The sequence below is a fragment of the Chelonia mydas genome, chromosome 4 (genome assembly GCF_015237465.2).
Source record: "Chelonia mydas isolate rCheMyd1 chromosome 4, rCheMyd1.pri.v2, whole genome shotgun sequence".
Classification (NCBI taxonomy): Eukaryota; Metazoa; Chordata; order Testudines; family Cheloniidae; genus Chelonia; species Chelonia mydas.
In genome coordinates, this window is record NC_057852.1 from 63,938,534 (window position 1) to 63,952,653 (window position 14,120).

General features: G+C 44.0%; 1 protein-coding gene across 1 annotated transcript in view; it reads right to left on the minus strand.

Annotated features, from left to right (window-relative positions):
• The window catches only part of C4H4orf45 (chromosome 4 C4orf45 homolog), a 67,833-nt gene extending 60,417 nt beyond the window's left edge, over positions 1-7,416 (minus strand). The window contains exon 1 of the mRNA XM_043545915.1: positions 7,100-7,416. Within this exon, the coding sequence (XP_043401850.1) occupies positions 7,100-7,166 (67 nt within the window). The 5' untranslated portion in view covers positions 7,167-7,416. The remainder of the gene's footprint in view (positions 1-7,099) is intronic.
• Positions 7,417-14,120: the final 6,704 nt, after the last annotated feature.

Sequence of the window (14,120 nt, forward strand, 5' to 3'; positions counted from 1 at the left end):
GGGCCAAAGTCATCATCCCAGTTGGATGGTGACTGTCTTTAGCCTGGCCTGATATATGGTATAGATCAAATCCTGCGAGTTGCTTAAGGGCTTGTTTACGTGTGGATTTGTTCCTGATTCACTCCATATGTGGACACACTTATTTCAGTTCATACATGGTGTTATTCAGGAATAGCTGTTGCACTTTAAATTCATACCCTACCTTATGAAAAACACTTTCAAGGGTAAAAAGAAAAGGAGTACTTGTGGCACCTTAGAGACTAACCGATTTATCTGAGCATAAGCTTTCATGAGCTACAGCTCACTTCATCGGATTAAACTGGTTAGTCTCGAAGGTGCCACAAGTACTCCTTTTCTTTCTGCGAATACAGACTAACACGGCTGTTACTCTGAAAACTTTCAAGGGTAGACAAATGTCTAGTGTGCACAGCAACACTTGTGGACTTCAGTAAGAGTTGAGGATACTTGGCACTTTGCAGGAGGTGCTTAACACCTCAGAAAATTGGGCCCTGTGGCCAGCTGTAGCAAACCAATGATACAACTGCCCACTGCTTATTCTTTCCTAAAATTGATAAGCCAGTCCTCAGAGCTGCATCACTTTTTGAAGATTAATTAGGGATACTGTAAACTGAGAAATACTGAAAAGTAAATTTCTGTTTGAAATTGTACTAATCAGATATGACTCCAAAATGTGGATGTGTAGCTTAGTTGAGTTTGGTAATCACATTTTATCTCTTCAATGGTGTCTCAAAAGCTAAAAGTAAATTTATCACAAACTTATGCATACACTTGTCCACTTAAAAAAAAAAATCTCCTTTTGAAAGGCACCAGACTGACAAACATGTAAACACAACTCCTCTAGGTACAACACAGGCATCAATAAAGCCAGTCTCTCCAGTTTGCTGGACTCAAACCTGTAAGTTACAGCTATCCAGTGCCCCATAATGAATGTAGGGGGTGGAATCTAAATTTCCTGACAATGTAAGTATTATAGCTTAACTTCCTAAGCTAACCTTTGCAAGGATTCTGGGATGTTCTCAAAGCTACTGTGTGCCTGGAGGTGCACTACAATGACATTTAACTGTTTTTATTTGCTTGAGCTTTTTTTCTAAACCTGACTCTCAGAGAACCTTCTGAGCCAGAGGCTGGAGCAAAACAAGAGAAATGGAGAAACAGAAGCTAACTTTATTTTTGATCCAACAGTCAGTCAGTGCACTGCACAACAAAGGCTGAAGTGATATAGCAAAGGAGTCATGTTTAGGTCAGCTTTATCATACAGTTGTTCTGGTTTATCTTCTTTAGTTTCCTGACAAGACAGGTTCTGAGACCATACGATGGCTACCTTTGACCTTAGGATCATCAATCATGTCAGGAGACATAACACTTGCACATTAGAATTCCCACAACATAGCTTTGGAGGTGTGGGAGTAAGCCAACATAGTGGCAGGAGACTTTGTTAACTAAAATTGGGAGGAACAAATTTACAGGCGGTATTGCAGAAATAAATTCACTGTCTTACTATTTTAAGGTGAATTATTTTTAAGGATAATCATATAATCTTTAAACCATTGGAAACTGAACACCAGTCAAAAATTGAGCTAAAATATTAGGGGTGGGATTAACAAGGGAAATTTAGGAACCTAGTTGCCATTTTAGGCATCTAAGTCCAACACTTAGACCTATGTCTACACTTAACATGCTACAGCAGCACAGCTGCAGTGCTTCAAGGTAGAAACTCACTACAGTGATTGGAGGAGTTCTCCTATCACTGTAGTTAATCCACCTCCCTAGGAGGTGATAGCTAAGTCAATGGAAGAATTCTTCCATCAACCTAGCACTGTCTACACTGGGGGTTAGGTCAGCATAGCTGTCTCTCAGGGGTGTGGATTTTCACGCCCCTGAGAGATGTAGCTATGTTGATGTTAGTTTCCATTGTAGACCAGTCCTTAGGAACCACTGGCATTCATAAAGTCACCTCTCAGCTGTCATCAAACCGTCTAGGCACCTAAATTCCTTGGGCACGAAAGTTTATAACAGTTAAAGTCCCCAAGGCATCTAAATTTCAGTGGTTGAGCAAATGAATATAAGAACGGCCATAATGGATGAGAGCAATGGTCCATCTAGCCCAGTACCCTGTCTTCCATCAGTGGCCAATACCAGATGCTTCAGAGGAAATGAACAAAACAGGGCAATTATCCAGTCATCCATCCCCTGTCATCCAGTCCCAGATTCTAGCAGTCAGACATTTAGGGACACCCAGAGCATAGGTTGTGTCCCTGACCATCTTGCTAATAGCCATTGATGGACCTATCCTCCATGAACTTATCTAATTCCTGTTTGAACCCAGTTATAGTTTTGGCCTTCACAACATCCCCTGGCAATGAGTTCCATACAAAGACTGTTAGTTCCTTAAGTTACTTTTAAACCTGCTTCCTATTAATTTCATCGGGTGACCCCTAGTTCTTGCATTATGTGAAGGGGTAAATAATATTTCCTTATTCATGTTTTTTCCATACCATTCCTGATTTTATAGACCACTATCATATCCCCCTTTACCCTTCTATTTTCTAAACTGAACAGTCCCAGCCTTTTTAATCTCTCCTGGAATGGAAGTTGTTCCCTACCACTAATTATTTGTCTTGCCCTTCTCTGTACCTTTTCCAATTTTAATATAACTTTTTTGAAATGGGGTGACCAGAACTCCATGCAGTACTCAAGGTGTGGGCATACTATGGATTTATATAGTGGCATTATGATTTGTCCTTTTTTATTATCTTCCCCTTTCTCAATGGCTCCTAACATCCTGTTAGCTTTTTTGACTGCTAATGCACGTTGAACAGATGTTTTCAGACACCTCTCCACAATGACTCCAAGATCTTTCTTGAGGATAACAGCTAATTTAGAACCCATCGGTTTTGTATGTATAATTGGGATTATATGCAGTGGAGGCTTGTTGGTCGTAGGATATTAGAGAGACAAGGTCAATGAGGTCATATATTTTATTGGCCCAACTTCTGTTGATGAGAGAGACAAGCTTTCGAGCTTACAAAGAGCTCTTCTTCAGGTCTGCAAAACTAACTCAGAGTGTTACAGCTAAATAAAAGGTGGAACAGATTCAATGGTCCCTTGAAATATGTGTTAACTACTTATGCCAAACAATCTGTTCCACTTTGTATTTAACTCGGACACTGTGACTTAGTTTCCTAGAAAGATATTACCTCACCCACTTTGTCTCCTAATTGGAATTATGTTTTCCAATGTGCATTACGTTGCATTTATCAACATTCTATTTCATCTGCCATTTTGTTGCCCAGTCACTCAATTTTGTGAGATCCCTTTGTAACTCTTCACAGTCATCTTTGAATTTAACTGTCTTGAGTAATTTTGTATCATCTGCAAACTTTGCCTCCTCACTATTTACCTCCTTTTCCAGATCATTTAGGAATATGTTGAAAAGCACTGGTCCCAGTACAGCTCCTTGGAAGTCCCTGCTATTTACCACTTTCTATTGTGAAAACCGACCATTTATTCCTACCCTTTGTTTCCTCTCTTTTAACCAGTTACTAATCCATGAAAGGACCTTCCCACTTATTCCACAACTACTGACTTTGCTTAGGAGCCACTGGTGTGGAGCCTTGACAGAGGCTTTCTGAATGTCCAAGAATAGTATGTCCATGGGATCACCCTTGTCCACATGCTTGTGAACAAAAAATTCAAAGAATTCTAATAGCTGCCAAAGTCCTGACACTGACCAGCAGCTCGGCTCCTAACTTACACATAAGACCCAGTTGGATTATTTTCCCTTTCTATGGGGTCCAATAAGTGCTTAGAGCATGTCTAAATCCTCACAGAACATCCAGAGAGGAGGAGGGGGTGATACATTTCACCGTCTTACAGCCTTTATTCCAGTAGTTAGGGCACTCACTCAGAATGTGGGAGACCCAAGTTCAATTCCCTTCTCTGTCTGATGTGGAACAGATATTTTAATTGAAGACTCCCACTTCCCAGAGGAGTGCTCTAAGCCACTGGGCTATAAGGTATTGTGGGACAGGTCTCCCTTAAGCTCTCCTTGTGAAGCTGTTCCACTAAGTATAAATAATTAAACAGTAATTGAGCCAGGGAGAACATTAGAATGACTCTGTAACCCAGTGGTTAGAACACTCAGCTGGGACATGACAGCCAGGTTTTGGTCCTCCTGCTCCAATGAATATTTAATTATTTACACACAGGAGAGGGTTCATGGCTGTGAATCATGAGTGGAGATAGGTGCCTCACCTAACTCAGGACTGTGAATTCCACGAGGTGGCAGGGTGCCTAACTGTTAGGCACATTGACGCTCAGTGTTGCAGAGTATAAGTCCTCTTTGTGAATATTATACTAGAAAACTAAAATGTAGAGGTTAATTCTTTTTATACTAAGAGTTGCAGAATGCATATGAAAATTATGCTAACCTTGAACTGATACGGTAGGTTGTAAACCTGTATAACACAGTTACCAGCCATAGCAGCCAGCAAGTTATCATGTGAAATGTATTGCTTGCTTTACTTGCACTTCATTCTCTGTGTCACTAAAAGCAAACACTGCATTTTTAGTTGAACCAAGGCTGTGATTAAGTTGCCTTTCACTCTTTAAAAATAACCTTGGCTATTACTCTTGTGTTGAAATTGCCTGACAGTGATCAAACATTTACAACAGTACAGTGATATTGCCTGCATCAAACAAAGATGTTGCAACTTTATTGAATTAAAGGTGGCCAGGATGAAGAGTCAAGATCACTTTCCAATTAAAAAAAAACAAAACAAGGAGTACTTGTGGCACCTTAGAGACTAACAAATTTATTTGGGCATAAGTTTTCCTGGGAGAGTGCATTAGGGCCTGATCCAGCACCCATTGAACTCAGTGGGAATCTTTCTACTGATTTCAATAGCAAAGGATCAAGCATTTATAGGGTATTAAAAATCCCAATACAATCTGTAGCACAGGGGCTGGATTGAGCCAGTTAGGCTTTATCTACACTGGCACTTTTCTACAAATCTCCCACTGTTGTACTTCAGTCTCAGTGGTAACAATAGTGGGAGCACTAGTGTAGACAGATTAAATGGCCAATGGCCAACCTATCATTGGTGTTATGCTAATAGTCCCAATATTGCTAGTACTGGTGGTAGTATCACGTTGGGAGATTTTTGGAAAATGCCAGTATAGACAAGGCCTCACCATGGCATGTCAGATGAGCATTCTCTAATGGCCTCATCAATTTCAGCAGAATAGATGTTATCTTTTTCAAAAATTGTTTCTATCCCTTAAAAATTGCAAAAATACAATTGTGAATGCAAACCCATGCAGTGCTGAGTTTGCAGACAGAATGAAACAACATTTCTAAGGCTAAATGCTGCCTCATTCGTCCTCAGCAGCCACAGGAGATTCTAAACACAGCCTAAAATTGTGAGTATGTTGGACAAAGGGGCAGACCACACAGGGGAACAATATATCGAGGAGGATTTCAGAGGCATGGTGAGGCAAGTGCAAGGGAACAGCTAGTAGATCTGGCGCTATGCAGATCCAAAGGTCTAAACCTTCCACAGAGGGGATAATGATAGGAAAAGTGTATGTGGATGAAAATGTGTAATGTTCGTGAGTTTATTGACTCTATACATGTATAATGTAAAGCTCATTTGTTGTTTTTACAATATTATTTACTCCTGGGGGGCATTCTGCACGAAAAAGTAAAAATTCTGCATGAAAAAATTAAAAATGCTGCACACGGTATTTTAAAATTCTGCAAAATTCACCCATGAAAGCTCATGCTCCAATATGTCTGTTAGTCTGTAAGGTGCCACAAGACTCTTTGCCGCTACGGTTTTGGGCCCTCTACTAGAATGTGTATATGTGCACCAAATAAAAGAGGGACCCAGCCAGCTGCCCCTGTACAGACTGAGATGTGCTGAACTGTTAAAATAATACCTGTGAATGACACACAGATTTGGAATGAAGGGAAATGTATTTTATTCATATTTTATTATTGAGACTATACCCCAGTGGCAGAACTCTACTACTGTATATAATATGCGGAGCACAGCCTAACGTGTTCAGTATAACTCTCAATAATGTGTACCATATCTGAGATGCTTTCTACAATTCATAGCTTGTTTCCAGTTCTTTGGAGTCTAAGGATAAAAGTGAAAGTGTAAGTGATTTTACAATTAATTAATGGGATAGGAGTACACTGCAATTGAGCTATCAAATAATAAACTGTGTATAATTCAAATTTCAGATATGTATTATTTCTGTGATTATAAAGTTAGGGTTCCAAGATGAATTTAAAGAGGCACTTTTCAAAACTAAATACACACAAATTTGGTCTCAGTCCCTCAGTTTAATTCCTGTGCTTTTTCATTGTACACTGTGTTTTCTAGACATTTAAAATTCAAATGTGTTTCTAGTAAGTATGCAACTGCTATTAAACTGCAACGCTGAGAAATGTCTTTGCTATCAGCAGGAGGTTTTCATACAGACCCTCAGCTGCAGCGCTCTTCTCAGACGCTGATATGGTCTCTTTGTTTAATACCGAGGCCCAGGGCACACTTTTTCAATAAAGAATGAGCACTGCTGAGCAGAGCACAAAAGCTTCCAACTTGAGGAAGTGTCGATTTCACGTTCCTGCTTTGTGTGTGTTTCTCTCACACGCACACATTAAATAAGTCCTGAGGGTTGAACAATGGAGACATTTACTCGATGGAAAAAGACAGGATAATAAAGAAGAACAACAAAAAGAGGAGTTTCAATCTAGCTATTAAGACCCCCCCCCCCGATAAAATAAAGCTGCAGCACCATGACAAAATAGAATATACGGTGAATTGCAACTCTTTTAATTTTCTGTGTCCACATTGCTCCTGCTTATAATAAATAATATCGCCGAAAATACGCGCTTGGCGTGTGACCAATGCAACCATACTAATTGCAGCGCTGTCGTATTGGCTCTGAGGCAGCAGCTTGCTCTGCTGTGCAGACGTCGCTGCCTCTCTGTCCGGTACGGGCTCTGGCTCGCCGCTGCCCTGTGCTCCTAGCTCCGGGCTCTCCGGTGCGGAGACGCGCTCGTTACCTGTACATATCATCCTCTTCCCCGCAGCGGCTGCTCCGAGGGCGGGTCTGGGGGTACTGGCGGCCATGACGCTGCCCCTGGTCTTTGCCCCGGCCGGCCGGCTGCCTGTGGTTTGCCTCGGTTACGCCTTGGCGGCCCCAGCCCCGCGCCGGGCGCAGCGGCAGCTGTCGGCTCTCTGCAGGCCGCAGCCGGCGGGGGGCGGTTGCTGGGGTCGCTGCTCGTGGGCTGCAGTTGCATTGTGACATGCGGTCCTTGCGCGAGCCGCCGGCCATTCCGGCGGCCGGGCGCCTTCTCCGGGCGCGCAGGGCACCGGCGCCCTTTTGAGGCGTGTGGGGGGAGCGGTGGGGGGGTGTTTTCCTGGCTAACATCGGGCAACTTCTGCAAAAGGCAAGGTCTGTGTGGACGCCCAGCTTCCGGGTTAATGGTGTCCTGCTCCAGGGAATTGTTGGCCCTACAGCTCTGGACTGTAGTCTATAGCAGGGGGCTGGATGGGGCTATGCAGGTCTCGCTATATCTTTACCTTTGTTAAGACTTCTTTGATTTTTGATTGAATTTAGTGCTCATGAAAGATAATAGCTGGAAAGCCCTGGAACCAGGGTACGCAGCTGGCCTGTGATGACTTCCACATCCACCCACCTCTCAGCTGAGGAGACTTCAGACTACCCAACAACCCCCCTAACCTAGTCTGTTCTGTTCTGGTTCTTATACCTAGGCTTTGCACTTCAGTAATTTAGTGAAAGCAGGATTTATTTTATTTCACTTTTTGTCAGTTGATGTAATATTTTGGACACAGCATTAATAGACAATTCATTTTATTCTCCTAGTCAGCGGACACAATAGTCCCCTGTTCTATCATCAGTCTCTATTGCATTTGATTGCAACTCTAAGGGTACCTCTTCACAAAAAAGTTGACACAGGCTCCTACTCAGATGTTGCCCCTAACCCAGGCACACACAACAGAACATCATCTAACTCGAGTTTGGCCATGTCTGAAATCTGGGCTGAGTAGAGATATCCCAGTAGAGTAAGTGGACAGGCTAGAACCTAGATCCCACTTTCACTTGGGCTGGTAAACTGTCCACTCTGCAGTGTTGATGAAGACTACTTAACTTGAGTGTTGATAGTCCTCCAGTGCCTTCCCACAAGTCAGCATAGGCAGGGACACCTCCAGAAAGTGAACAATTCTCACTTTAACTTAGCATGGCACCACTAAAGATTTGGTCAGGCAGAGAGAACGCCAGGCCAAATTTCAGTGAGTGGCATTGTGACCCAGCATGTCAGGTTGAAACACCATTTGATCTATGGGCCCAGGGCAAACTGCCCTTTCTCCCCCACCAGGAGCCCTGCCCCTGCCAATGGCACACAGCAAGTCCATATGGCTGCAGGTGCCACTGAGCACAGGGAGAACCCATAGCTATTAAAAAACTTGTGTTATCTGCCTAGCAAGGCATGGTGCTGCATTCTCAGGGTGATAAGCCTCAGGTGGAATGCCTGCTCCTGTGTCTCATGCCCTAAATTTGCCTCCTGGTTTTGAAATCAGAATTGTATTAATGCCAACAGCTTTAATAGGTCATCATCCTAAACTGGATCCATACCTGATCATCTGTTGGAAATTAGGCCATGGACAGAAGTCTAGAGCATGCCAAACTGCAAGTCATTTTATTTAGTGAATTCATGTACTAAGGATACTTTCTTGGCTCCCTGCAGCACTGAGCTCAGGTCAGGTGAATACCCTCTTTCCCTGGGGTCTGGGCTTTCCCTTTCACTAACCTGTTGGCTCAAATCCAGGCTGGGAAGAAAAGGAGGCTTGGCTGAAATTAACCAACTCCAGCCATACTGGGCTGCAGTGTACAGAGTTGAGCTGCAGGGAGCCAAGAAAGTAGATTTAAGAACAAAAATCCGCTAGCCAGACCCCTTCCGAATCCCCCCACTTCCAGGGTTTAATTTCTGAAAACAGCTGGTCAGCTAACCCCAGGCCTACCCCACGGAAGGAGTAGAGGGGAGCTGAAATCAAGCTAGCTCCACCTTTGATCCTATATTAAAGGCTTCATCCCTGGAGGCAGGGTGCCCCCTACCCCACTGGGGCACATGGCCCTGTCTCATCCCACCCCACCTTCCATTCGTGTGGCTCTCCTTGTCGGCTAACCTGCCTCCCTCATCCTGCCCACTTCATTAGCCATCTTCCCCTGCATCACAGGGTGTGCTACCTACCACAGAGAAGCGAGAAAGAACACGTTTGGGTAAAAACAAGCCCTGGCTAATGTGCTGCTCTCTCCAACGTGTGCCTGGCTTTAGCAAAGTATTTAATTAGCCTCCACAAACTTCTTTTCCTCGCCTGCAGATTATAGTGATCTCAACCCAAGAAGCCCTGGAATGTGATTCCTTCTGAGGACATGCTCAATTGAGACGTAATGACATTGACTTGGTGTGCAAAAGAGTGAAGTAAGAAGAGCGTGGAATAGATTTTATTAACACTAGTGAGCTGCTTGTGAATGATTTTGTGACTATAGATATTGGTGACTTCTTTCTCTGAGTGTCACTGTAATTGGCAGTGAAAGTCACTAGATTTGTCGCTGGTCACTTTGACACTTATTTTCTCACTAGGGAAACCAAAAAGTCACTAAATCTAGTGAGAAAGTAGCTAAATTGGCAACACCCTGGCTGGACTCCAGTGCAGTTCCAGCTCCGGGCAGTCTCTGCTTCCCGCCACCTGTGGGGTCCTGTCTGTCTCCCTGGAGCCAAGTCACCTTGAACTGGTGCAGAAGCCTGGCCAGTCTTGGCCAGGTGCGGGGGAGAAGAGGGGGACACAGTGTGGGGGGCTTGGCTGCGCCCCTCCAGGCAAGTGGGTCCTGAAGGAGCCCGGCTGGGGCAGGCCCTGGCCTGGCTGATCACGCCACCGCCGAGGGGCTGGAGCCCTGGCTGCGCTGCCGGCTCAGCCCAGCAGACACAGCCACCTCCCAGCAGGGCCAGTGAGTGCGACTGGGAGGCAGGGCATGAGGGAATGGGTCTCTGGGGAACCTGGGGGAAAGGAGGGTTGCTGGCTGGGAGGCAGTGGGGGAGATCTGTGTGTGTTGGGGCACTAGGGAGTGGGGGTTCTGTTTGGGGTGCTAGGCGGTCGTGGTGGGGCTGTGGGCGGGGGAGGGGCGCTGGGCAGAGGTGATATTGTGCAGGGTGCTGTGCATTTGTGGGGAGGGGATCAGGATGGGGTGCTGGGCATAACAGGTCCAGGGGGACACTGGGCATAAGGAGTTGGGAGGAATCGCAGAGGTGCCGACTTTCTGATTTCCCCGGGGGTGCTTGATCCCCGCTCTGCCCCAGGCTAACTGAAGTGCCCAGAGCAGGTTAACTCTACAGTGAAGACATAGACTCATAGACTTTAAGGTCAGAAAAGACCATTGTGATCATCTACTCTGACTTCCTGCACATTGCAGGCCACAGAACCTCACCCACCCACCCCTGTAATCGACCCCTAACCTCTGGCTAAGTTACTGAAGTCCTCAAATCATGGTTTAAAGACTTAAAGTTACAGAGAATTCACCATTTACACTAATGTAAACCTTCAAGTGACCCATGCCCCATGCTGCAGAGGAAGGTCAAAACCCCCAAAGGTCTCTGCCACTCTGACCTGGGGAGAAATTCCTTCCCGACCCCAAATATGGTGATCAGTTAGACCCTGAGCTTGTGGGCAAGACCCATCAGCCAGATACCTGGGAAAGAATTGTCTGTAGTAACTCAGAGCTCTCCCCATCTAGTGTCCTGTCTCCAGTTGTTGGGGATTTTTGCTACTGGCAGCCACCGATGGGCCACATGCAATTGTTGGCAGACCCATCTTACCATCCCCTCCATAAACTTATCAAACTCAGTCTTGAAGCCAGTTAGGTTTTTTGCCCCCACTGCTCCCCTTGGAAGGCTGTTCTAGAACTTCACTCTTCTGATGATTAGAAACCTTCACCTAATTTCAAGACTAAACTTGTTGATGCACAGTTTATATCCATTTGTTCTTGTGTCCACATTGGTGCTTATCTTAAATAACTCCCCTCCCACCCTGGTATTTATCCCTTTGATGTATTTATAGAGAGCAATCCTATCTCCCCATAGCCTTCTTTTGGTTAGGCTAAACAAACCAAGCTCTTTGAGTCTCCTCTCTTAATGTAGGTTTTCCATTTCTTGGATCGTCTACAGATTTAGTAAAAATCCTTGCTATTGGATTTGCAATTTCATGTGCTAGTTCCTCTAATATTCTAAGATGGAGACTATCCAGGCCTCCTGATTTAGTCCCAGTAAGCTGTTTGAGTTTGACGTTCACCTCAGATTTAGAAATTTCTACCTCCATATCCTTGTTGCCATTAGCCACCCTGCCACTACCCCTAACTCTTCATTAGCCTAATTAAAAACTTAAGCAAAGTATTTGTTTAGGTGTTGGGCCATGCCTAGATAATCTTTAATCTCCATCCCATCCTCAATGCTTAGTGGTCCCCCTTCTTCTTTCCTTGTTTTCTTCTTATTTATGTGGCCATAGAACCTTTTACTATTGTTTTTAATTCCTTTTGCGAGGTCCAACTCTGCTTGGCTTTTGGCAGTTCTCACTTTATCCCTACACTTTCTGACCTCCAAGTGGTAGCTTTCTTTGCTGATCCCTCACATCTTTCATTCCTTGTAGGCTTTCAGCTTTCTCTTAATCACCTGTCTGAGATGCTTGCTCATCCAGCTTGGTCTGCAATCCTTCCCTATGAATTTTTCCCCCTTGCTTGGGATGCAGGCTCTCAGTTGCCCCTGAGTCCCAGTATCTACTGGTAAAGCTAGAGTAAAAATGACAATCACTTGTCAGTAGAGGGGCTATTTTTTAGCTTTTCCCAAGGGCCAACCCAACATGAGGGTACTTGGTAGAGTTTCACAGTACAGAGTGTGTTAGATAGGGAGTACTTGTCTGTATGTGGTTTCTGGATAGTTTTGACAATCTGGGTGAGAAACAGGAATGGGGGCATTGACACTGGGTCACTGTGGGTTTTCTGTTCAATTAACCTTTCATTCACGACTCCAACTCCCTCCTCTGAGCACTCTAACTTTCCAGTCTCCTTTTCCCACTCTATTCCCTCAGCCTCTTGACTTGTCTATTTTCCCTCTCACCACATCCTCTGCGGCTGCATCTTGATGCCTTTCAGTTGAACTGTTTTGTTTTCTGGCATGCAATTTTGTGAGATGCACCAAATCCTAGAATTTCATGTTCAGACATTTGGTGCACCCTGGTTCAACAGTTTAACTGGGAGGCAGCACCCTGGGGCATGGCACAGAAGGCAAGCTCATCCCTGTGGCCTTGTTTACACAGAAAAGTTATGCTGCTTTGAGTATACTGGTAAAATTAAGGTGGTATAATCTGTCCTTTGTGGATGTGGTTATACCAATAAAGAAGTACTTATACTGGTAAATCTTATTACCACATAGGAAGGGACCTTTATACCAGCATAACGATGTCCACGAGTATAACCTTATCAGTAAAAGATCACACCGCTAACTGACATAGTTATACATGTACAAAAACTGTGTGTAGACCATGCCTAATAAATCAGGGAACAGGGCATTGCAGGGACAGTGTGATTGCAGGAGAGACAGTAAAAATAAAATAAAATAAAAATTAAAAAAAAAATCAGCTGAAAATAGGAACAAGTGTTTTGCTAAAAGTTTGGCTAAAATTAATCCAGTGTCTCAGCCAGGTCTATTACAGATGCCAGAACTTCTGTGAGCCTGTCACAGGGTGACTGAAAGATTACAGTTGGGAAAGATTACAGTTCTTACTGCCCAGTTGGGCTTACGAGAAGGTACCGAGCCTAATAAAAGGGAAAACAGCATCAGGGGAAGGTGGCTACCTGTTGACCTCTCTTAGATTAAAACCTTGTAGGAAGTGGAGGAGGACATATTGGCTGCACATTATTTGTTTGTTACGGCTTTGCAGCAATGTACAGCTGCAGCACAGCTTGAGTGAAATGAATCCATAGATGACAAGAGAGAGGAAGTAAGGACACTAGATCTGACATCGGATAGGTATCAGGCAACAGAAATTTCTGGCGATTCTGCATTGTGTCCTGTAATTCTTAGGAAGACTTGGGGGTCGGCTCCTAGTAGATCAGCAACAAAATATAGAGTGCATCTGACAGTGAGATGAATCCAGTTAAATAAAAAGGTCATTGTCAGGGGTTCCTTCTCAATGTGATCTGGCCTTACCTAGCTGACCCCCAAACTTTTGGCATCATTGCTGTAATGATGTAAGTTTGGTCACATTCTGGATTTCTTTAAGTAGCTCCAAACTAATCCCTCCCATATTTTTCCATAGAGAAGCAACCTTAATGCAAAGCAGACCTGGTCCTGAGGTAGGAGAATTCTTTATTGCAGCCTGCAGCGCACATGGGCTGATACTCTCTTTAGTGGGGGATATGAGGAGGAAGGTGTCAGGGGCCTATTAAATTTTTTTTTCCTTCCCTTTGTCTTGCTTCGTTCTTGTGTGTATCAGTGAGTACTTTGGCAGTTGGTGATATTTGTCTTATTTTTCTCACCCTTTGCAAAAGCCGTCTTCTGCTTAACATGCACATTCTTTCCTTCAGAGCTGTTTCCCTCCTCAATAGGCTATTGCAATTGGCTAAATGCCAAACAGTAGGGTGAACTGCATGAAAGAGCCTTGATCATAGACAGGCAGTCTTACAATTTCTTTCTTGTATTCAAGATGCAGATGGATGCCATTAGAACGATTTTAACTCAGAATTTGCACAGCTTGCCTGCAAAACTGAGACTAATACTAAATATTTATGTTGTGCTTTTCATCTTCAAAATGCTCTAAAACATAAATCCTCACAACATCCCTGTGAAATAGGTATGAAATAGGTTTTATTATACTCTTTTTAAAGATGGGGAAACTGAGGAATGCACTAGATTACTTGTCCAAGGACACATCACACAACAAGTTGTTATCAGAGTCAGGATTAGAACTCAGGAGTTCTTGATGCTCCAGTAATGTTCTGCACTATGCCTT